The following is a 25863-nucleotide window of genomic DNA, read 5'->3' on the forward strand; positions in this document are numbered from 1 at the left end:
GAGAATAAAGAAAGGAATGGTTAAGAAGGGGGATTCTTTATATTCTGAGCCTGTCTTGGTGGAAAAGTGTTAAAGGGTGCAGTGAGAGGAGGACAAGTTTGGAATAAGAATAGAATTGCAAAGGTGAAGAAAATAAGTGTTGTTGGGAGGGAAGGTGTGCTGTAAAGTGACTTGCTCAGGGATGACTACCCTGTTCACTTAAGGCTAGACATACTAGCACGATTACCCCATGTATATTGTATCATATGATCAAAAGCAATATTTGTAACAGTACGTCATCCTGCAACATTTACAATGTGTCAACATCCACTATCCTACCTGTACCATGTAACTAAGTTCATTGCAAGTAACAGCGCCTCAATGCCCCTGGGCTGCTTGTGCGCTATATAAATGTAAATAAATAAATAAATAAATAAATGATGGAACCTGGAATGCATGGGAAGGAATGTTTACCCATCAAGGTTCTGTTTGAGTTGGAAAGCTGTAACAGTGTGGAGGCTGTGCTGGTGGTTATCAGTTATCTAAATAAACCCTTTCATAACGAACATAAGCGTCTACTCATGCTTTATATCATTATCCATTACTGGATCCGGAAGAGAATCAGGTGACAGAGTTGACTTTTGATGTGTAATTGAAATAATGTCTTCAATGGCATGATCATTGGATCAAGATATACAGAAAAGGGGACACGTCATAGATGTACAAGATAATACAATATTGTGCAAATACAATAAAGAGAAATTCATCACAAACTCAGGAGAAAATACTAGAAGCTGGAGATTGCAACCAGAAGTAGAGGCCTGCTTAAGAACATTTGCATTGAACTACTGCCATAGAAATTGATTATATCTGGAAAGCCCATAAAGTTCATTTATATATTGGGTTAGGCGTAGATATATATGAAAACCATGCAAACACAGATAATCAGGTCCCCAAAGCTCCTAAAAGTATACCAGGAAGCTGAGAAGAATATTTGACCTCCTTCACTACATGAAGCAGTCTTGATGTACTGGCCAAGCTGAATAAAGAGGACCAATTGTACAGCCAGCCTAGTGACCCCTGCCTAAGCTAAACTTAGATCAAGAAATATCTGCCAAGATCCTAGCTCGTTGATTACTCCCCTTACTATGATCTGTGGTAGACCAGACTCATCCACAGCTAGTCTACTGTATGTAATCGTTGTCCTGAAAGGGGCAAGCAAGGCTGCATAACTTGGGATGTGAAGATATAACCATATGAACTTGGAGGCCTTCATGTCCCTGACTTTGAGACTTATGGCTGATCGTTATGACAACACGCTACCCATTGGTGCAAACCCTCAACTTAAGCATAACATTTGCTTAGAAAAGATAGAGGCTTTGCCCAACGTGCTGGGTTCCATTATCTTATTGTATTCCAAGTCTCATTCTGACACGATCAATACAAGCTCTGTTTTAAGCTGCACAGTAAATATCAACCTCAACAGTTCTTTGTTCATCGACAAGATACATGGGCTACCCTTTTTCTTTGATCAGGCCATCATAAGGTAGCCTAATCACATTTGATGACACTTCTTGGCATTGCCTACATTTCAGGATCTCGGTGGTTCATGCCTCATTGTATTTTCAGATGCGGTTGAGAGGTCAACTAAATTTACTGGATTTCCTAATTTGCCAGTTCAAAGTACATCACAGCTTAGATCACTAAACCTGGTTCTACGTTTAACAATTTACTAGCCCTGTATAAATTGGTGGTGGCGTGGCAGAGAAGGGAAGGGAAGACCGGAGTTCCAAATGGCGCTAGCAGGTAGCTTTGGAAACCAACATTGCGAATAAGACTAGGAGAGAGACTAACCAGGTTACTCACCGTAGTGACCACCTTACTCCTAAGTCCCTAGTCCCCGGGATTGGGCCCGCACATCGGAGAGGCTGGTGCCGCTCAAGCGGTCTTGCCTGTCCAAGAGGGCAAAGGACATTAACATATAACACCGAAGACCCGAATCGGGAAGCCGGAATTAGCGCTCCCAGAATCCGCAAGATGGCGACCGCCGAAGACCGAAGCTAATGTAAGGCTGCGTTCCTGAGAAGCCTTGCGGACTGCTGCGGCGGCGGGCAGCCTCTGGCTCCTGCGACCAGAAGACATAATCGGGGGATCGAGGCTGGTGCCCTGCGGCTCCAACGAAGACAACACGCACTGGAGGACCAGACATGCTGAAGCGGGGCGGACAGGCCTGACCACCGAAACGTGAGGATACGGCGATGAGGTTCCGGGCTTGAGGAGCTGGCGCTGCCCACACACAGGTGAGCCTGATTGGAACCACACTTGAGCAGGCTTTCTGGAGCTGAGGTGACGGTGGGCTGCTGCATAATGCAGCGGAGGCCGCGGGGCACGCCTTCCATTACCTCCCTACCGGGGGCCCCTGACCCCAATCTGCACGGCTGCCTGGCAAGCGGGGTGCCTACAACTTGACCCCTAGAACACTGACAGAGCCCCAACGTTACGGGGAGGCCCACGAACATTACGGCTCCTCCGAGGGGGTGAGCGCGCGGCGACGGCGCCGTTGAGGCTGCGGAGAGGAAACCGAGGCGACCTGTGAGTCTCCGAACAACTAAGGGGAACAAGCAGAGAGGAAAGTCTACCAATTAGACGGTTGACCCGGGGCCCCCTGCTGCTGGAGCTGGCACCCGGAACAACAAAAAGTACTTGCGGCTGAAACACCACAGAAAGCTGAACCCCCCTGAAATAGCCAGAAGTACGAAAATTGAACTTGCAAGGTCTGCATCATAACTGTAGCTATTGAACATTGGCCAGATAGGGGGCCCTGCCTGTGACACCTCAGTGGGTAACTCCAGTTCTGAAACACTGATCAAGGGCCATAAGCGAGACCCTCTTGCCTTGTAAAGCAGGACCTGGTCCAGAAGCAGAAGGTCCTAAGGAGGGCGATGTCTCCCACCAAAACCAAGCCGAATTTGGTCACAATGGATTCCTTTACGACGGTCAGGCCCCAAAGGCTACCACAACAGGCCCAGGAAACCCTAGAAGAGCCCCCCCAGCAGGGTGAAGACCTTAAGCATGAGCAAGTCCTGCAGGCGATAGCGGCCCAATTATAGCCATAATTCTGAATTTTCGCCACCGGGAAATTATACTACGATACTCCAGAGAAGGAGGCGAGATCAAATGGAAGGACTCGACAATAGTCATATACCCAGACTACACCCCCACTGTGCAACGAGCTAGGAACTCCTTCATTCCAATAAAAGCGCAACTAAGAAAGCTCAACCTAAAATACATGCTGCTTTATCCATCACGCCTCAAGATTCTCTATAAAGGAAGAGCTATATTCCTGGAGACCCCAGCCGCAGCAAATTTGTGGCTAGAACATAATAACCTGGCCGACGACAAGGAAGACCCTCCCCGAGGTCGGAAATGGGATGACCATCTCCACACTGAACTAAGAGGTATACCGAGATCCCTGTCCGCAAGCTTAGTCAAGCAGACTTTTACACTATACCAGAGTTCTACTGAGACGAACGCTCGATCGGGCAAGAACTCCAAGCACCTGCAGAATGACCCACCCCTCCGGAAACTGTGTTGGTAATCTACCTACACGCCGCCCGATCCGGATGACCAGGACTGGTCTGGAAGGCTCTGGACCCCTGAGCGTTGCAAGTTCGAAGCAACTGCTGGGGGCAGTTCAAGGTTTTACTGTTTTGTTTAGTTTGCTTTGTTCATCTTCCCCATTCAAGGTAATGGGAGTTACCCAAGTTACAAAATCTCCCACGTGCGAAACGGATGCTGCTGGGGAGGGTGGACGGGAGGGGGGATGGTTGGGACCGGGAGAATTGTTCAGAAGGCATCGACGGGTGCCGGACTATTTCGGTGACAATCTGAGTGACCCGGCATGGCATCCAACGCAAAAATAAGGATAATGACATGGAATGTGAGGGGATTGCGAACCTACTTATGCCGAAATAGAATCAAGTCATACTTGAACAGGAAAAAAGTGCAAATAGCACTATTGCAGGAGACCCACTGTACGGCGGACTCCCGGCCAGGCTGGGGGAACACTGGGGAGGACAGGGAGTGGGCACCGCCTACTCCAAATTTGCAAGGGGTGTGTACACCTGGATCCACCACCAACTCCCATTCCACCGAATCAGGTCGGATATTGACCCTGAGGGGAGGTTTGTCATACTCTGGGGCCGACAAACACGAAGAAGTATGCATAATAAACTCTTACCTCCCCAATACCAACATCCCAGCTCATTGAAACGCCATGTATGCTAAAATCGCACCCTACAGGCATGGAGTTTTTCTCCGGGGGGGGAGACTTTAATTGTGTCCATGATGTGAACCTAGACAGGTCCCTGCCCCACCCGAAAGACCCCTCACCGGGAACCACAGCTCTGTCCCTATTAACAAATAGATTGAATCTAGTCGACACTTGGAGGGAACGTCATCCGGATTCCCGGGGGTACTCATATTTCTCCTCCCCGCATGATCTCCACACGAGGATAGATTACATTTTCATAGGCAAAGAACACCTGTCACAAATAGAGGAGGCACAGCATTTAGGCAGGACCATCTCTGACCACTCCCCGCTTTTAATAGAATGGAATCAAACTGGCCCCAGACCCCCCCATCCCTATGTGGAGGATGCCGATAGACGCTCTCAGTGACCCTGCGTTCAGGGAAGAACTACAGGAATTCATAGATAACTTCGTTGAAAGAAATAGGGGGAGTGTCGACCACCTGAGTAGGATGTGGGACGCTCTTAAGGTGGTGACGAAGGGAGAAATTATCGCAAAAGCAGGGGGCATTAGGAAACAATTGAGGGGAGAGTTGGATCAGTGGGAACGCCAGGTTGAGCAGCTTGAAGCCACCCCGGTGAGCACTCACCAGAGGGAAGACAACCTTAAGGAACTCAGAATTAAATGTACCCTCGCATGGGAAAGACTAGCTAAATTTGATTATGCCACCAAAACAAATAGAATACACAGAGAAGCTGATAGACCTAGTAGAATGCTGGCCTGGCTATGCAGGAAAGAGCACCCTCAACACACTATTACCAAGTTACAGACTGAAGGAGGCATGGTAGTACAGACCCAGCAAGATATAAATGACACTTTTAAGGGATTCTACAAACTTCTCTATTCTCATAGTGTCCAGGTTCCCCGAGAACAAATCATAGACACCCTGGAGGAAATAGGACTCCCCAAAATCTCCTTGGAACAAGCTGCAGCTCTTGACGCAGTTATCACAGCAGAGGATATAACTGAGGCAATCAAGTCCCTAGCCACTGGTAAGACCCCTGGGAGCGACGGCCTGCCCACCGAGTTCTACAAAGCATATGAGGCCTCCCCAACGCCCTTGCTGCTTGAGGTCTTCCAAGAAGCACATGAGAGGGGGATACTTCCTGATGGTATGAGGGAGAGTTGATTCCAATCATCAAGCCCAATAAGCCCGCTGACAAATGCGACTCCTACCGCCCGATAGCTATGCTTAATTACGATGTGAAGATTTTGACCACGGTATTAGCAAATAGACTGGCCAAAATTATAGGGGAGGTGGTGCATGGGGACCAATGTGGTTTCATACCGGGTCGGAACACGACCATGAACCTCCGTAGAGTACAACAGATTATTGCGCAGACAGAGGCTAGCATGGAGCCGTATGCACTGCTGTCCCTTGATGCCATTAAGGCGTTCGACTCAATATTTTGGGAGTGGCTGGTGGAGGTCCTGGCTGGCTTCGGCTTCGGCCCGGGGTTCATTAGTTGGATCCAGTTACTTTATAACAAACCTAAAGCCAGAGTAAAAACAGGAAAACACGTGTCGGCGGCTTGGGATATATGTAGGGGCACCAGGCAGGGATGCCCGCTCTCCCCCATGCTTTACGTGCTAGGGCTGGAACCCATTGCTATCTACTTCCGTAAACAATTTTTTGACGCTGGGATACGGCTGGGGGGAGTTCATCATATTATCTCCCTTTATGCTGACGACGTACTGCTATATGTCAGGGACCCACTACACAACGTGCCCACGATGTTAGATGTCTTAGACAACTTTGCAAAGTTTTCAGGTATCCAGTTTAGTAGGGCGAAATCCTGCCTATTCCCCCTGGCAGGCCTCAAGGGGAAAGACATAACAGATCTCCCGGCGGTGGGAATACAATGGGAACTTGCCTCATTCAAGTACTTAGGGATACACATAATGCATACCCCTATTCTAATGCATGAGCACAACTCGAAGATTGCGATTCCCGCCCTGAGAAAATCCATGCAATTCTGGGCAAAACTCCCCCTATCCATGATGGGCAGAGCGGCAATAATTAAAATGATTGTCCTTCCCAGATTCTTATACGGGTTTCAGAATATTCATTTTTACATCAATGTGTCTTTCTTCCGCCTGTTGGAAAGGATAATCCGGGACTTTTTGTGGGGGTCAGGAAGACGCAAAATTGCACTCTCCACCCTGATGCTGCCATACACCCAGGGGGGAATCCAACTCCCAAACTTCGAAAAGTATTATCTGGCGGCACAGCTTAGTTTTGTCACCAAATGGCTAGCAGACGAAGTCACATCTGAGACCCCCCCTGCTACAGACCCTAGTATCCCCGTTGCACATGAGAGAACTTATCTGGGCCCCTTCCCACCTAATGCAGAATGCCCCTTTCATGGCCGCCCTGGGACAAAAAATCTGGCGCAGAACAAAAACCCTTACACGCTCCAAGCACCAGCACGCCCCGGACATACCACTACTCCCGGATCTATGCGGGTCCGTCACAGATCTACATCACCTCAGACACTGGGAAAGAAAGGGGATATACTCATGGGGAGACCTGTTTACAGACGGGGTTTTTAAAGATTTTGTAACACTCCAGGAAGAGGAGGGAGTCCACACAGGCCAGTTCCTGTGGTATCAGAAGTTGAGGGCCGTAGCACGCACCAAGTGGACGTCATGGCCAGAGGAACCGGAAACAAACCCCCTAATCATGCTTCTTTACGCTTTGGGAGAAGGATGGAAACCGGTGTCCCAGATATATGCCCAACTAAGCGACATCCCCAACCCACGGAGCGCCAATTTGAGAGGTAAATGGGAAGCTGACATAGGCCGGGAAATGTCTGATGAAGAATGGGAGAGGGCCTTGTCATTCCCTAAATCTGTCTCTAGAAACCACAGATTCAGGCAAATACAGCTTAACCTGCTACATAGAACATACTTGACGCAATCCAGGCTGTCAAAACTCAATAGCAAGGTGTCCTTCAATTGCACGTGGTGTGGACAGAGTAATGCGGACCTGATTCATGTGTTTTGGAGGTGCACTAAGTCGCAATCCTTGTGGACCACCGTGCAGCAGACAAGTAATAACATGGCGGCGACCGGATACAAATGGACCCCAGAGGAGTGCCTACTGGGCACGTATACTAGGCCAGCTAAACTAAAGCATTTCACCAGACTAATGGACATCATGTGCATACTGGCAAAAAGAACTATGGCAATGTCCTGGAAGAAAGCAGCTGGGCCCCAACAGAAATGCTGGTACTCTGAGCTGAAACGCTGGGTACGAGCAGAAACCTCGGCTTGGGAGGACAGCGTAACCAGATCCACAGATGGCTCCAGTATGGCCCTGGAAGCTTGGAAGGAACTCACAGACTCCCTGCTATACCCCTCAGATGACAAGCCCCCATGAACTGGTATGTGTCCACCGTAAAACCGACCTGGGACTAGAGCTCACAAGTCCTAATGCTGCTTCCCCCCTCTCTTTCTTTCTCTTTCTTCCCCCCCCTCCCTAAACCACCAGGAACCCCTTCCCCCTAGCCCACTGCGCAGCATCTGCTCAACACGCAAATCAATGGGAGAAAGTTAATGTTGTATCGTTCGTTAGTTGTTATTTTTCCCAGTAATGCTCATTATCCTTGAACCTTAGTCATATATGCTGTCCTGCAAATGTGTTAAATAAGAAATGCCAATAAACAAATTTGAAAATAAAACTAAGTCCCTAGTCCCCTTTCTTCCATACTTATGGGACAACTCTCCGTCCTGTGGGACGGGACCGGAGCACTTTGTAAAAAGCATCCCACATTTTTTTTTTCAAAAATGTGTCCTTCCTCTATTTCTTGCGGGGGGCCCGGCATGCGGCCGTAACCCCGCCCACCTTGACTCCACCCCGCGCATCGCCGATCAGTCATTTCTATCGCCAGGTCAGAGACCTATTAGCAATAACAGAGCAACCTTATTAGAGGGGACGGCGGGTGGGCGTATGGAGGAAAGGGGACTATGGACTAGGAGTTAGGTGGTCACTATGGTGAGTAACCTGGTTATACTCCTACATCCCGTCCCCTTTCCTCCATACTTATGGGAGATTCCCAAGCACTCCTAACAGGAACTACAGGTGGATGGAAATACCCCTTACTGAAAAAGGTTCTTCAGCACAGCCTGACCAAACAGCTCTTGAGCTCATGTCAAGACAATAATGCTTACAAAAAGCAGATGGGGAGGCCCAAGTAGCTGCCCTAGCGATGGACAACCAGGGGACATATTTCTGAAAAGCAACCGCGGCTGCCTTGCCTTGCACCAGGTGTGCATGAATACCCTTTGGAGGTTTCATCCCTTGGACAGTGAAAGACTCCGTAATGCAGGCGGCGATCCACCGAGATATAGTCGCCTTAGACGCCTGCTTACCCTGAGGGTTACCAAAAGTCACAAACAGTTGAGAACTCCTAAGCTTGGAAGTTCTGTCCAGATAGAATTTAAGAGCCCTTCTGACATCGGGACAATACAGAACCCTTTCTGCCTCTGAGGTAGGGTTTGGAAAAAAGACCGGCAGGGAGATCGACTGATTCAGATGGAATTCAGTTACCACCTTTGGCAGGAAAGCAGGATTCGTCCATAGGACTACCTTAACCTTGTGAAAGACCAACAAGGGATGCTCCACCGACAAGGCCTGGAGCTCACTCACCCGCCTCGCTGACGTAACGGCGACCAAAAAGGACACTTTCCAGGATAGGTACTTGAGGTCCACCGTGGCCATTGGTTCAAAAGGCTTATGGCACAACACCGTCAGGACTACATTTAGATCCCATGGCGGGTGCGGACTACGAATTGGAGGGTAGAGGCGTGTCAAGCCTGCAAAATGCTTCTTAACCACTGGATTACACAGTGGTTAAGAACATTGGTCCGTAGAAAGATAAGCGGAGACCGCTGAAAGGTAAGTTCTGCATGACCGAACGTTAACATCCGACTCTGCTAGAAAGGATACGAAGGACAGCACCGTGTCAATCGTAGCCCCCCCTTGGGTCCAACCGTTTTTCCAAACACCAATTACAGAACCTGAGCTATTTACTTCTGTATTGGGATCTGGTCAAGGGTTTCCTGTCTGCCTGGACAATACGCATGTTATCCGCAGACAATTTAAGATGTTCTAAAGACTTGAACTCCGGCACCATGCCACCAAGCTGAGCGATTGTGGGGAGAGGTGCCACATCTGCTGTTCCCCCTGATGAAGAAGATCGGGGGGTCACTAGTAACCTGATCGGCGGATACACCGACAGGTGTTGAAGTTCTGAGAACCAAAACCTGGCCGGCCACCACGGGGCTAGGAGTAGAAGGGAACAGTTCACCAAGTTCTTCAGCTTCCAAATTGCTCGATGGACTAAATGCAGAGGCGGGAAGGCGTAAGCTCTCATGTTGTGCCATGGAATCTCGAGAGCATCCCCCAGAGAGGAGGCTCCCAGCCCCCCTCTGGAGGCATACTGAGGAAGGAACAAGTTACTTACCTGTAACTGTTGTTCTCCAGCATGGGTCTGGCATGGATTCACATGCTCATGAATATTCCCCGTCGTCAGGCTGGGAATCCTCGGTAAAGAAAAAACCAGTATCAGTTTCGTTTCTGATCTGTCTTTCGTAGTAATAACCAATCACTGGTCTCTGCGTCATACTGACCACAGCCAATGACTGCCCTCTACCTAAGCACCGCCTCTGGCAGCCATCTTCAGATTTGGAAGCACGTGAAGTGGCAGTATGACCAAGTGAAGAGCCGCAGAGGGGTAGGCGGGAGGGTTCGCATGTGAATCCATGCCAGACCCATGCTGGAGAACAACAGTTACAGGTAAGTAACTTGTTCCTTCTCCAGCATGGGGTCTGGCATGGATTCACATGCTCATGAATAAAGAATACATAGCAGTACACACATGCACAACCACGGGAGGTGGCAAAGGCTCAACATTAAGCATTACATCAAACTCAACATTAAGCATCTTACCTCCTCACCAGGCTCACCTCAGGCGAACAGGTTGCGCAGCACTGCTTGGCCGACCCTGGACTCCTCCCTGGAATCCCGATCGACGCAGTAGAACTTTGTGAAGGTGTGCGTCGACCTCCACGTAGCAGCCCTGCATATGTCCAGCAGGGGCACACCAGAAAGGAACGCTGTGGTAGCTGCGATCGCTCTGGTGGAATGGGCTCTCGGACGGCCAGGCAGCGGTCGGTTTGCCAACCGATGACAGTACATGATACAGCCGGAGAGCCATCTGGAAATGGAAGCCTTCGAGAGAGCCTTCCCCTGATTGACAGGTCCAAAGTTCACAAAGAGTTGTGACGTCTTCCGAAAAACCTTTGTGCGGTCCACGTAGAACTTCAGCGCTCTAGCTACATCCAGCGAGTGCAAAGTCCTCTCAGCCGGCGACGAAGGCGACGGGAAGAACACAGGTAACACCAAGGGTTCGTTGAGATGGAAGTCCGACGGTACCTTGGGCATGAAGGAGGGGTGCGTCCTGAGCACTACCCTCGTGTCGTGGAAAGTCAAGTACGGGGCCTTGCAGGAAAGGGCCTGGATCTCTCCCACTCGTCGTGCGGAGGTGATGGCCACAAGAAAAGCTGTTTTCCACGATAGAAACTTCAACGGGGCCGAGTGCAGAGGCTCGAACGGAGGTCCCATGAGCTTGGTCAGCACCACGTTGAGCTCCCACGCCGGGGCCGGAGCCTTCACCGGCGGGAACGATCTGAACAGTCCCTTCATGAACTCTTTCACCAGACGATGAGACCACAAGGACGTCCGCCCCATGGTTCTGGTGTATCGGGAGATCGCAGCAAGATGAATCTTGATGGACGCGTGTGCCAGACCAGCTTTGGCCAGCGTCAGCAGGTACGGCAGTACTTGGGGGGCCGTAATCCGTAGAGGGTTAATCTTCTGTGCGTGGCACCAGACAGAGAACCTCTTCCATTTGTGTCCGTAGCATTTAAGAGTCGAGGACGCCCTGGCCTTTGCAAGAACCTCTCTGCAATCGGCCGGTATGTCGTATCCTCCAAACTCTAGCGCTGCAGGAGCCAGGCCTGCAAGTTCAGCGACTTCGGGTCGTGGTGGAGGATGGCGCCTCCTTCCCTGGAGAGTAGATCCGCGTCCGCCGGCAGCTTGATCGGCGGGGACGCTGAAAAGTCCAGAAGGTCCGGGAACCATATCTGCCTCGGCCACGCAGGTGCGACGAGGATCATCCTGCACCGTGACCTCTTGAGCTGGTTGACGAGCCGGATTAGCAGAGGCAAGGGAGGGAACGCGTAGAGGAACAGGCCCTCCCAGGGGAACGAGAAAGCATCGCCCATGCTCCTCGTCTGGGGAAACCTGCTGGCGAACCTCCGGCACTTGGTGTTCGTCGCCGTCGCGAACAGGTCGATCTGGGGTGTGCCCCACCGTCGGAAGAGGCGATCCACCAGATCCTGCCGTAGTTCCCACTCGTGGCACGAGCGCAGCTCCCTGCTGAGTGAGTCGGCGATGGTGTTTTTTATCCCTGCCAGATGAAACGGCACCAGAAAAATCCCTTGGGCAACGGCCCAATGCCACAGGTCCTGCGCCTCCTTGGACAGCGCTGGGGACCTGGTTCCGCCCTGTTTCCTGATGTAAAACATGGTGGTGGTGTTGTCGGTGAAGATCCTCACCACCTTGCCCTTGAGGGACGGAAGGAAGGACCTGAGGGCCCAAAACACTGCACGGAGCTCCAGGACGTTGATATGCAGGGACTTCTCCGTCGGGAGCCAGAGTCCCCTTGCGTGCAGATTTTCGGTGTGCGCTCCCCACCCTTCCAGGGAGGCATCCGTGGTCACAGTCTCCTGGTGGGCTGGGGTCTGGAAGTCCATGCCCGCCGTCAGATGCGCGCGGGTGCCCCACCACCGTATCGCTCGTCGGAAACTCTCGTCGAGCTTGATCCTTTCCTCGAAGCTGCCCGTCGTCTGGATCCAGCGCGCATCCAGGAATTCTTGCAACGGGCGCATCCGGAGCCTGCACATGGGAATGAGGTAGATGCAGGAAGACATCATCCCGAGGAGGGACTTGATGGACCTCACTTTGGCCGCGTCGGCCACCAACATCCGTTGCACCTTGCCCAAGATGGTCCTGGTCCTCTCCTCCGACGGGGAGGCCAGAAGGGACACTGTGTCGAGCCTGGCTCCCAGAAACAGTGCGACTTGCGCGGGCACCAGGTGGGATTTGGCGTAGTTCACGGAGAATCCCAGGTCCGTGAGGAGTTGGACGGTCCTTGCCATGTGGACCACTGCGAGCTCCCTCGTCTTGGCGCGGATGAGCCAGTCGTCCAGATAGGGGTAGACGTGAATCCCCTCGCGGCGCAGCTGCGCCGCCACCGGTGCGAGGCACTTGGTGAATACCCTGGGTGCCGACCGTAGTCCGAAGGGAAGGGCTTTGAACTGGTAATAACGCCCTTGGACCACGAATCTGAGGAATTTGCGGTGCCCCTTTAGGATGGGAATGTGGAAGTAGGCATCCTCCAAATCCAACGACGATAGGAAGTCTCCTTCCTCCAGCTGACCCAGGACGTGCTGGAGGGTGACCATCCGGAACTTCTGCGCCTTGATGAACTTGTTCAGACGTCGCAGGTCTAGGATGGGGCGCCATCCTCCCGTCTTCTTCTTCACGAGGAAGTATCTCGAGTAGACTCCGGAGCCCCGAAGCCTCTTTGGGACGAGTTCGATGGCGCCCTTTCTGAGCATCGCCTTTACCTCCAGGAGAAGTTGAGGGACGTGAAGTTCTTTCCTGGCCACGGGGGGGACGCGCGGGCACCTTCTTTGAAACTCGAGCGCGTGGCCCCGGGCCAGGGCGTCCAGCACCCAACGGTCGGTGGAGATGGACTCCCACACGCTGACGAAGCCCGCCAGCCGGCCTCCCACCGGGGTGCTTCGGTGGGGGCCCGACCCCACGGCCGGTTCAATCCTGCTTGGACGCGGCCTTGCCGCCTTGACCTCCTTGGCGACGACGGCGGGGTCCGCTAGACTTGCCTCGTCCTCTGTAGGCCTCTTGCGAAAACGAGCGGGCCGCTTGACGGTAGGAAGCGAAACCGCCGCCGGAACCTTTGGAGGCGCCCTTGCCTCCGCCGCTCCGAAAGGGCGCCCGTCGTTGCAGGACTCCAAGGGCCCGGGCCGTCTCAGTATCCGCCTTGATAGCCTGAAGGGAATCGTCCACTGTCTTCCAAAAACAGGTTGTTCCCGTCGAAGGGCATGTCCAGGACTCTGGTCTGGACGTCCTGCCGGAAATCCGTAGCTTTGAGCCATCCGCGACGTCGAAGGCAAACGCCGTTGCCCAGCTGGCGGAACCCGGTGTCGGCGATGTCCGTCGCCACCGTGATGGCGTGGTCCGAGGCCACCTCACCTTCCTGCAGGATCTCCAGGGCCTCCGCCCTCTTGTCGTCCGGCAGAAAATCCAGTAGGGGAGCTATCTTGTACCAGAGCTCCCTGTCATAGCGGGCCACGATAGCCAAGGCGTTGGCCGCTTTAATCGTCGTCGCTGCCGACGAGATGACGCTACGTCCCATAGCATCCAATTTCTTTCCCTCGCCGTCCGGCGGGGAAGTCGATGTGGAGGCCGCACCCCCCCCCCGCTTTCTTCCTGGCTGCCGCGGAGACGACAGAGTCCGGGGTAGGCTGCGCCCGGAGGCACAGGGGGGCCGTGTCCGGGACCCGGTACTTCTTCTCGTACCGGTCTCTTCTAGCTGGCGTCGTGGAAGGGTTCTTGAGGAGGGAAAGGCCCTCATCCCAAATGTCGTCCAACAGAGGCACTGAGAGGACCGTCTTCCTCTTGGCCTCGCGCCGCTGATAAAGGAAGCCTTCCTTTTTCTTCTCCTCAGGGCAGAGTTGGAAAAGCTCGGAAGCCCTGGAGATCATGGAGTGGAAAGAACCGATCTCGTCGGGCGGAGAAGCCCTGGTGGGAGGCGACGACGGAATATCCTCGTCGTATGCCTCGTCGTCCGTACCCGTCGCTGCCGTGTCAGTCCCCGTATCATCCCCTCGGGTGGACGGGGAGGAGGGCTGGAAGGGGCGCGACGGTTGAAAAGGAGGTGGTGGATGGATCCTTCTTTTCTTGGTAGGGGGAACACCAGAAGGTCCCAGTTCTGGATCCTCCGACGGGAGAGGTTCCTCCGTCGGTAACGGTAGCCTCGTCCTTATCTCGGAGCATAAGGACTGTATGGCCAACAAAATGGCCGCCGAGTTGTCTTGCGGCGCTGGCAGAGGGGAATCCGACGGGCGAGTAGGGGCCCCGTCGGTATCCTCGACGATGTCGTCGTCGTCACCTGCGTCGGGGTCCATTCCGACGGGCTGGCCTTCTTCCACGCCTAGGCCGTGGCTTAAGACCTCGATCAGCTCCTCTTCTGAGGTTGAGGCTGAGTCTCCGACGACGACGCCCTGCCCCCCCTTCTTCCCCACGGAGGGTTTCACGGGGGTCCTATCGATGGGCACAAAGGAAGACTCCCTCCGAGGAGGCAGGGAGATTCTGGGCCCTGAGGTCGCCACCACTGGTGCAGCCACCACAGGCTGAGCCAGGGCCGCCGCAACCGTTTCGATAGAGGGCTTGGTCGGATGGATCAAGGCCTTCACCACCTTAGGTGCGCTCACCGCCTTATCCTTGAGGGAGGGGGCACTGCCACGCTCCTCCTCTGCCTTAGAGCTCGACCGGGGCCTCTCCAGGAGCTTCGCCGGGTGCTCGGCCTTCCTCTTACCCGACCCAGAGCGTTGGCTCGTGGTTGATGGTGCCGGGGAGGGTGCGCCCTGCCTGGCGCCCGTAGAGCCCGACCGTTCGGCGCTCCCGGTGCCAGCGGACTCGCGGTGCTTGGCCTTATGTTGGGCCCCCGTCGCCGGGGCGCCCTCAAAGGTCTTAGAAGACCGCTCGGATTTCTTCTTCTTCTCGCCAGACGGGCTCTTACCCTCCAGCCAGTTGGCGAGACGTTGATGGCGGTCCTTCATGGTCCGTTCCGACATGTTGAGCAAAACGCACAGTCCTTCTCCACGTGCGTCTTGTCCTCATGAAGGCAGTAAAGGCAGAAAGAGTGTTCGTCCTCCTTGAAGACGTTCTGCAGCTGGCATCCAGGGCAGACCCTGAACAGCTTTCCGGGCGTCGAGCTTCCCTTCTCCTGGGCCATCTCCGAGACCGGGCCTGAGAAGCTTCTGGATTCCTCCGAAGTGTAGCTCGACGAATCTTCACCCTTGAGGGGCACAGATGAATCCGACACGGATCCCCGTTGATCGGATGTAGGATCGGTGGAGCTTGAGGCTCTTTGACCGAAAGAATCGAAGTTTTTTGTGAAAAAAGCGCGAAAAAATAGCACTAACGCTCGAGAGCAATAGCACGAGGATCCCAACACATGAACGTGCGGTAAAAATCTGAAGATGGCTGCCAGAGGCGGTGCTTAGGTAGAGGGCAGTCATTGGCTGTGGTCAGTATGACGCAGAGACCAGTGATTGGTTATTACTACGAAAGACAGATCAGAAACGAAACTGATACTGGTTTTTTCTTTACCGAGGATTCCCAGCCTGACGACGGGGAATATTCATGAGCATGTGAATCCATGCCAGACCCCATGCTGGAGAAGCTTCTTGTTTACCGCCGTAGCAAAGAGGTCCACCTCCGGTGTGCCCCAACGCAGGAAAATCCATGAGAGAACCTCCGCCTTCAACTCCCACTCGTAGCTGACCACTGTCCGCCGGCTGAGGGCATCCGCTGTGACATTCAGCTGGCCCAGGATCTGCACTGCAAGCAGCCCAAGACCATGAAGCACAGCCCACTCCCAAATCTGGATGGACAGGTCCACGAGAGGGGGAGACTTGGTTCCCCCTTGCTTGATGATGTAATACATCGACACCACATTGTCCGTGCGTATGCGGACCACCTTGTTGGCTATGATTGGTCTGAACGCCCTGAGCGCTAGGAAGATCACCAGAAGATCTAAATGATTTATGTGGAGGAGCTTGTCCTGAGGCGACCAGAGATCTGAGACCTGAAGAGGCTCTAACGTCGCACTCCTCCCCAGGAGGGAGGAGTCCGTCGTGATCGTCACCGTAGGGGCTGGGTCCTGAAACCCCGCACCCACCGACAGGTTGCTGAGAGATGACCACCATTCCAGGTCCACTCGCACGAAAGCCGGAATCATTATCAGCTTGGAATCCGGGTCCACAGCCTGACGCCAAGAACTCTGAAGAGCCATCTGGATCCGCCTCATCTTGAGACGAGCAAGAGGAAGAGCTAACACACACAAGGCCATGAGGCCCAGAAGCCTCTGGAACCACCAGGCCGACATGTTCTCCGACTGCGCAAATATCTGACACGTGGCTAAACGATCTGCCATCCTGTCCCCGGTCAGGTACACTCTGCAGTCGATCGTGCTACAGCGAAAACCCAGGAAAATCAAGTCCTGCGAGACCGTCATAGAAGATTTCTGCCAGTTAACCGACAGCCCAAGATGGAACAGGAGCTGAAGGAGTGACTGAAGATTACCCGCTGCTTTCAACGGACAAGGGCTGCGTAAGAGCCAGTCGTCCAAATACGGATACACATGGATACCCTGCAGACGAAGATAGGCTGCAATCACCAACATCTTCGTGAAGACACGCAGCGCCAAGCTGAGGCCAAAAGGAAGCACTCGAAACTGGAAGTGCTCCTCTCCCAAAGAGAAAAGGAGGCATCTCCTGTGTGGATTCCAAATCAGAATATGCATGTATGCATCCTGAATATCCACCACACTGAGCCAGTCGCCCATCTGCAAGGAGGACCGTATCAGGCTGAGCGTGATCATCTTGAATTTCTCTTGGGGTAGGAGAAGATTGAACTGGGAAAGGTCTAGGATGGTGCGGAGGCCAGCCTGGTTGGGTTTGGGCACCGTAGACAGCTGGGATTAGAAGCCCTCCCCTCGTTCCGAGGGGAACAAGTTCCACAGCTCTGAGGTCCAGAAGTTTCTGAACCTCGGCTTGGAGGGAGGGCGAGCCAGACAGCTGAAAAGGAGGATTGAAGGGTGGGGTAGGGGTAAGCAGAAGCCCGCCCGAACGACTGACAAGACCCATCGGTCTTCGGTGATGGTCTGCCACGCCTCCCAATGAGACGCAATGCGTCCTCCCACCGGGGTCTCGTGCGAGTGCGGAGAACCCTCATTTTGTAGGTTTTTCGGTGGTGTCGCCACCTGAACCTGAGGAGGCGGCTGAGGAGCAGGAGAAAAACCGAGTCCGTTGTTGCCTACGGCGGTTATACCTCAAAGGGGTATCCACTCTGCGAGATTTCCGATCAAGGAAGCCCCTAAAGCCAGAGGAGGGTCAGCTTTGCGTCAACGGTCTCTAGGTTTTGAAAGGGGTCTTAACAAGGACCGATAAGGACTTAGCTGTTGAGTGCTATCCTTCATCTTGGTGAGCTCTACATCTGTTGTATAATGAAAGAGCTCCTTACCATCGAACGGAAGGTCCAACACCTTGTCCTGCACTTCTTATGAGAATTTAGTGGCATGCAGCCACGCCTGCCGTGAGGTATCAACCCCCAGCATAAGGCCCTGAGCCGAGGGGTCTACGTGATGAGCCGCAGCCTCCAGGAGATCCTGGGCAAAGACCCTGGCGTCAGATAATCCGGCCTTAAAGTCTTCCAGCTTCTCGACCGGGATGAACTCCTCAAACTCCGACAGACCTTTTCACATCTGCATATTAGCCCCCGCTAACACCAGTTCGGCATTGGCCTGCCTGAGCTGCAAGGCCGAGTTGGCGAAACATTTTCTCCCAAGGGAGTCAAGGAGCTTATCCTCCTTTGCCAGAACCCGAGTAGCGATCGTCGAAGAGGATGCTGCAGGCCTGGACTGCAAAGTGGCCGCAGCCACCACTGTGGAGGAGGGGGGCGGACAAGACAGGGCCACCTCGTCTACAAAACCATTGTATTAAAAAAGCCTGTATCGCGCGTCAATTTTCTTATTGACGAAAAGTCCAGAGTGTGGCTTTTCCCAGACTCTGCGGACCTTGGCCAGAACGTCCTTCGGCAAGAACAGGCCAGTACGCTCCAAAGGAGACAGGGTGAACGCCCCAGAAAGCACGCCCTCCTGCAGAGCGGGTGCCTCGGGCACCGGAACATCTAAGAAGCACATCATGTCCAGTACCCAGTCATGAAAAGCTCTAATAGAGCGGGGCAGGTCCTCGTCCTGATCTCCTTGCACGTCATCCCGACAGGTCAGGATCCTGCTGAGCCGTGTCGGGCTCTGCCTTGTCCACGGGGGACAATGGGTGCAAAGGCGAAGAGTCAGGGAAGGCACCGTAGGCAAGGGAGGCGCCGCCGGAACCACCGGAGGAACAGGTGGAGCCGGAGGCGCGGGTGGACATATCTCCCTAAAAGGCACTTTGAAATATTCCCTCTTGGGGTCGGTACGCATGAGCGTTTGAAATTTACCGAAAAAGGCATCCTCCGGGGACTGCTTTGGAACCTGAGGCGGCCTCTCATGAGGAGGATAATTCCAGGAACGTAACGGGGAAGGGTGCCACACCGCCCCTCCACCGACATATCCACATAAATCAAAGGTGCCGACCCCGCAGGCAACAAAACATTGTGCGGAAGGGGCATCCGGGCGTTCCAATCATAAACTGGCCGATAAGGATGCGCACAGGAACTCTTTGTTCACCCACGGAACCAAGCCCTACACCCGAGGCCGATAGCGTAGTTGTAGGGGTAGCACCCAAAATGGCCGCCACGGTCGTGGCGGGAACGGGTGCCATTTTGTCATCGCCTGAGGGGAACTGCGGCACGTGAGGAAGTGAGGCAGGGGTCCCAGTCGATGGATGGGGGGTCTTAACTCTAGCCTTAACATAAGGAACCTCGGCAGAGCTGGTACTATGAGGCCTGGAATGTTTCTGCGACATACCAGGCGCCAAATTAGCCTTCCCAGGGAGGACCTCGGCACTGTCGGTAAAAGAAGAACTTTCCTTCTGTGCCCCTCAACAGATCTGGTGTCGCTGCAAGAGCGGAAACGGTGAGAAACAGCCTTCACCGATAATGCTGTGTCAGGCCTCTCAGAAATGTTGGTAGCTTTAGCCTCTGTACGCGGAATCTCGGACCCAGGTCCGGTAACAGCCTTATCCGCGCGAGCCTCGAACATCCGTTCGGTGACACAGAGCCCAACCAAGGCCTCGGGGTGCACCCCGGTCTTATGCTTGAGGGAAGCAGATAGAGAGGCCTCAGAGCGAGCTCCAGTACCCCACGACTCCTAGAACTGGGTCTACAAACAGCCCCCACAGGAGGGGCCTCGGAGCGTGCTCCGGTATCCACAGGCCCCTTACGGAGACCCTCGGAGAAAACTTTGGTACAATTATTAGGCCCAACGGGCACCTCAGGGAAATCCCTGGTGACAGAGCGATCAACGCTCCTCCCAGCCCGGGAGGAACCTGGAAAGGTATCCCCTGCACTGAAAAGTAACGAACTTACCGGGCGTTTCTTCTTTTTGTCGATGAACGCCTGAAAATGCTGAGGAAGTCGTCAGAATACCTCCTCCCACCGCTCCAATCGACGTTGAAGTGCCCGGACCGAAAGGGAGTCGCAGTAAAAACAGGAGTCCCAACGATGATCCGGACCCAAACTCTCTAAACAAAGAGGATGGGGATCCGCCCTCGCGAAGCATCAGTGACACGATGAACAATCTGGAAAGTCTAGTTTGAACGACAGACTAGTACACGATCACTGGCGAGAGCCAGAGGAAAAAAGGGAAGAAAATCTTCGAGGATGCAAGTGCATCCAGTCCCAACGAGCGGAGAAAAGGACTGAAGGGCGATGCGCTGGGCAAAGCCAAGGTGGGCGGGTTTACGGCCGCTTGCTGGGCCGAACGCAAGAAAGAGGAAGGACACATTTTGAAAAACATTTTTGGGATGCTTTTTACAAAGTGCTCCGGTCCCGTCCCACAGGACGGAGAGATGTCCCATAAGTATGGAGAAAAGGGGACGGGACATAGGAGTATTACAGATTCAGACCAAGTGAATCTCAAAGAACCACAAGTATCAATCATTGCATTTTAAGTTATTACATCAGCTATATTACACACCGACAAATCCCTAAATGTGATCCTGCTGCTTCTGGCTCCTGTCCCAAATGCAAGCAGGGCGGTGCTGTCTATGCACAGATACAAATAGTTTCTGTGGCAAGGTTACAGAGGAATTATTCAAAATAACTGATGAAGCTGTACCTCCGGAACCACTCCCGTTCTGTTGGTTATACCTCTGAAACAAGAGTAGATTAGCCAATTTGGCCCTTTCACCAGCTCACAAGCAAATCACTGGCTTGGATGTGCTCCTCCTCTCCTATGACGTCTGCTGGTTTAAAGAGTTGATTTGGGCAAACAATTGTGAAGACATGTACTAACAGCCATCACATCCAACCCCACGGCACAAGGATATTTTGTTCACTTTTTTAAGTCATATGTGGAATGTGGCTCAACGGGACTTTTTTTGAGTTGGACTAGTTGGACTAGAGAGATACTGAGTGGAATAGTTATCATTGGATATACATGGAGAAACAAATCTGCATTGGAAACTGGGAACTTTTACAGTGCTTCACCACATGCACAATTGAGCTTTACAGGAACAGAAACTATGCACTCATTAAATGCCACTGAAAAGCCGGTATTTTAAGTGGGGATCGGCAGGGCAGTGCTCATGTAAGGTTGTAGTCATCTTACGGAGCTCTAGGCCATACGTACCTCCCTCTCCCATTCCATCCACCCATCACTCCCTCCCAGTGATTTGTACCCGCAGACAATGGCATCCAAAACACATCTAATAAGGGGGCGAGTACTGTAAACAGATTTCTGAAAAATGCAAACAGGTTGTCAATGTGATCCACAAGCTGTTTCAGTGGAAAGCCAACCCCTCCCAGGTTTAGCAGTATTCCCTGCCACCTTACATTGACTAAAATCAGCCTCTAATCAACTCCCTGGCAATCTAACTTAAATGCCATGTAATTTAAACTGGACTATAGGAAACAAAAGATAGCTCTCCGTACCTCGTCAAACTTTTCGGTCATCATGTGGATTATCTCAGCATTCTGAAGTTTCTGCAGCATCTCCTGGGTGAGCACACCTGAGGGAAACAGGGGTGGGAGACTTAGAAATACTACTGTGGTAAAGTTCAATAAAAACTCTTCAGATTGAATTGTAGATTATGCTCAGTAATAACAGGATTAACAATATAACCGGTCCGACCAGTGATAACCTTGTAACAAACATCTAGGAACTGCAACCCCACAATAAGCAGTAGAAACAATGCTCGATATTGTATGTTTTTAACAGCTGTCACAGACGGCACAAAAATCACTCCAAGTCTTATATGTGATTCAAGGGCTTTTATTGAAATATTATTAAAAGAGCCCTATGGCACCCCCTCCCACACTCCCTACCTCTCATCTAGAAGCACTGGCTCCCTAGCCCGGAGTCAGTATATAGAGATTGTTTCTCCTCCGTATGCTAATCGCTAAATGAACTGAGCTGTTAACCGAAAAGCCCTCGTCTCACTGAACTGTCTCCGGAACTCCCCAATTTCCCCTAATCCAGCCAACAGTTCATCTTCAGTAGGAGTGTTGAGTCAGGTTTCTTCTATTACGCTCACTGTCTCTCTCCCTCTTTTCTCCTACTCTTTCAACTCCACCCACCTCTTCTCCTTTCCTCTCGGCTCCGCTCCTGCCCCTTCAACCTCATTTTCGTCAGTCGCTCTGCAACACTTGGACCTTAATACCTACTCAGCACGGTTGTTACCTCTCCTATGCTCTCCTCCACAATACTGCTACGCAGGCACCCTCCTTCCACTCAGTACCATACATGTCATAGTTCCTCCTTACACCAAATCTCGTAACCACACTTGACAAGCTAACGTGCACACTGCAGTAGCAAATTCGCTGACTATCTAATACCTCACCTTCCGAAATCTCCTCCACGCTCTGCTGTTCCTTCCACACTCCTATTGGTCTTTTTGTCTTTCAACTCCTCCGACTTCACCAGAACAACCCATGTTTAGTGCAGTGTTATTTTATTCCCTTCTTGCTCCCCGAATTGGACCTCTGTCCCTGGAAAATCATGCCCCTGTTTTCCCAACCCGGAAGTTGTGATGACCGGCAATGTTACATGAAGGGGGCTAAGCCACGCATACTTCCTGTGGGAGGGAGAGGTGGGAAACTACATTAACCAAGAGGGGTGGAGGAGTTGGGCACACTCACAGATGGTCCCAATCATTAGAATACAGTAGAAACCAACACGTACCCTACAAAGTTCTAGCCTCAATACCTCATAATGCAATCCAGGTGGTTTCAAGCCAATATGGGCACTAGAAACCTACAACGAAGATGACACCTGAAATAATTTCTACTTCTCTTGCATCAAGTCCAATCAATTTTTGGCACAAATGAAGCTGCTGCGTCCCCCTCAAAAGGTGTATAGTTTCACTTGACTATATTTTGAAACGCCCTCCACCTTTCTATAGTTTCCATGCTCAAGACCAGAAAAGATAAAAGTCTACCTCCTTTATACATGGCTCCTTGCTGTAGCCTTGCAGAGACCCTCCTCCCAGTCATCTAGCCCTTTTGGGACGAGTGTACCTCTTCGTTTTTAATCTCACTCGTTTTTTACTGAAGTTGAGCAAAAAGACCAACTGGCAATATATTTGGGGACATCTCGAGTTTAACCTCAGAAGCATCATGAAACCTGCTGCTTTTTCATGAAACAGACTGTACACTCACACCACCATATTCTCTACTTTATGAAAGCAGTCATTCGTTAACCTGCCTTTTGCAGCCTATTCTAAGCACCATGGACTTTGGATTCCATCACCACCAAACTCAGTCCCATACAGACAGCTTGATCTACCATGGCCACTATTTTGGAGAACTTTAATAGAGAACACAAGGTTCCTCAACTCACAAGCCACCCCTCCAGAGCCTACCTCAGCATGGTGAAAAACATGCCGAATCCACAGGGAATGGGACTGAACGAAGAGAGAAACAAAAACGCACTCCTTCCTCGGTCTTCCACAAAATGGCAGGACCTAGTCTCGGGGGTCCACAGTGTGGCACGGTCACATGTTTATCCACATCCTCCAATATTAAGGTGCAGGCAGCCTCTCCCTACCAGCGCTCACCCTTGACATCGAGCTGGGGGGAAATAGCCTTCCTCTCGCAGGTTCCAGGATATGCAGCAGCCCATATTAGGTCGCTGCTCACTGCAGTAATCTTACAAGTTGCTGGGACCTACCAAAGAGGTTTGCCTTAAGAAATCCTATGGAACGCGCTCTAGGTGAGCCACTCGCCCTGGGCCGTCATCCAACCATACTCCGCTGCACACAACATCTTGAAATCGCCGCAGTCAGACTTGTGCGCAACAGCAAAGGTCTGAATCCAAACCATAGCAGCTTAGCAATAAATAGTCTGACTGGGAGATACAACACCTTATGCCCATCATCACCCTGACCAAGCCCCCGCTCCTATGGGAAAGGCTGCATAGTCAAAGACGCCACGGAAACGTGTTGGAGTGATATCAGAGCATGTCCGTTTTGCCTGCCTTTAAGGCTTGCCCAGAGAGAACAATTTTAAATACTTCTGGAGATTCAATTCATACAAAGTCACATGTTTAAAAGACGCAATGGTTAGAAAGTTTTCTTCATGAAGATTGCTGAAGGTAGCATGTGGTGGTATGGTTATGGGTGAAAGTGCAAGCTAGTGGGCGCAATAAGGATGGGGCAAGATTCTTGTTGGAAATAGTTACAGAAAGGGGACTAACTGGGTTTAGCGATAACACGCATTCAAAGACTGAAGCAACATTTAGTCCTTGGCCTGGATTACTGCGCTGGGCAGGCGTTGCAAGGGGGAGCAAAGGAACATAAGTAAATTGGGTGTGGGTGATGTAGGCTAACAGAGGTAATGTCCCAGGAAACAGCAAGTAGAATTCTCACACGAGGTCAGCAACCCTTAAATCCACCTAAGCGCCAACTGCTCTCGTTATTAACCCCTGCAAGTGGAATTGGGAGAATCAATATTCACATCTTACCTTTACACCCACACGCCTGTAAGATAAAATTGATCAGGTCCAGAAGTCCCGCCTCCTTGTCCTGCTTGTAATCCTCCAGCCAATCATCGACAACAGACTGACGGCAGAAAACACCGATTGAGAAAAGAACGGGACATGCAAGGGAAGTGGCATGAGTAAGAAGACTGGTACTGAAGCGTAAAGAAGTGGGACAGCAGTAGAGAACACTGGCAGAGAGGTAGGAGTACACAGTACCTGCATTGCACTTTTTGAGGTCTTCACTGCCTCGAATATATTGCTAGGCTGAGAAGTGCCCTCGGCTCGGGAAGTCGGAACAGATTTCGGAGGCGCCTTCCTTTTTACGACTTTTGCATCGGCTGGCCTTTGGCGTTTGGAGACCTGGGGAATAAAAGTGGAAAGCTTTGAGGGCTAAAAGTCTTCACTAAGTAGCCTGCAACTTTCAATACAATGAAAACGTTACTTAGTGTAAATCTTGCTCCTTTGACATATTGGCGGGGTCAACTTCACTAAATTCATAGACACTTAATATCAGACACCGCCAGCTCTCGGAAAACACATCGGAACAAACATTAAAAAATACATATTTAATCGGACTTTTTTGGTATACAGAAAACTAATGTCATACTTGTTGCGACCATTGCCATAGTTTCAATTTGTGGTTTCAGGATGTATGCAGTTCACATGGTTGCGCTCTAGAGACACGAGAGGGCAGCTTTTGCCTGCGAGAATGGTTTTAAATAATGGTTTTAAATGTTGCATTATGCAGCACAATGATAACAGTTGGTTACTGTGCCATTCAATTTCCAATAGGTTCAGTAGAAAACATGAAGAAATCCAATAAATGCCAGTTTTCCAGCACTGCACAGGAGCATTATACATTGTCAGTCTGTGCCCACAGTACATGCCAGCAGTGGCACTGTCAAACACTTTCTTAACGCTAGAATCCATAACATAGGTCTTCATTGGCACTAAACTGTTCCTGCTGCAACCACAAAATATAAGCCCACATTGAAAGTGTCCGAAAATTGTTTTAGCTTCTTAACTGTAAAGAAGGCATTACAATAGCATATATTTGATAACCAACCCATCAACATCTTTCAGATGTAATGTAAACAAGTCACAACGGACCTCTTCTATACATTTAAAAAATATATATATACTGTAGTGGTAGGTACCACTACTATACACTACCAACATCAATTGGAGGGTGGACATGGATGGGGAAAAAAGAATTTAGAGGTTTCAGCATGGGGCTTTTTTTTTTTTTTTTTAATAACACAGCCAGCAGTATTCAAGAATACCACTACAATTACCCAATGTGCAGCTGTTTCAATAAGGCTTATTTTGTAAAACCTCCAGCGGTGGTGGCAATTACTGGCAGCAGTTTTGCACCCAGAAAATCTGTGCAGACTGCAATAAGACCCTAATGAAACTGGCATGAAGTTATCCTCCCTATTCCCAAGAGCCCAATGTTTTTATTGGGATCTTGGGAAATTGTTAACCTATATGAAAACATGCAACATATCGCAAGAGTGGCCGATGTGGATCCTGACCTTATGTGTACAAATGTACCC

The 25863-nt window shown here is 51.5% G+C and overlaps 1 protein-coding gene across 1 annotated transcript in view; it reads right to left on the reverse strand.

Moving 5' to 3' along the window:
- The window catches only part of STAG3 (STAG3 cohesin complex component), a 2261782-nt gene that overhangs the window by 1976832 nt on the left and 259087 nt on the right, over window positions 1-25863 (reverse strand). The window contains exons 4-6 of the mRNA XM_069646424.1: window positions 24524-24667; window positions 24290-24386; window positions 21262-21338 (exon numbers count right to left, since the gene is read on the reverse strand). Coding sequence (XP_069502525.1) covers window positions 21262-21338; window positions 24290-24386; window positions 24524-24667 — 318 coding nt within the window. The remainder of the gene's footprint in view (window positions 1-21261; window positions 21339-24289; window positions 24387-24523; window positions 24668-25863) is intronic.

This window comes from Ambystoma mexicanum, chromosome 1p (assembly GCF_040938575.1).
Source record: "Ambystoma mexicanum isolate Mex_15411 chromosome 1p, UKY_AmexF1_1, whole genome shotgun sequence".
Lineage (NCBI taxonomy): Eukaryota > Metazoa > Chordata > Amphibia > Caudata > Ambystomatidae > Ambystoma > Ambystoma mexicanum.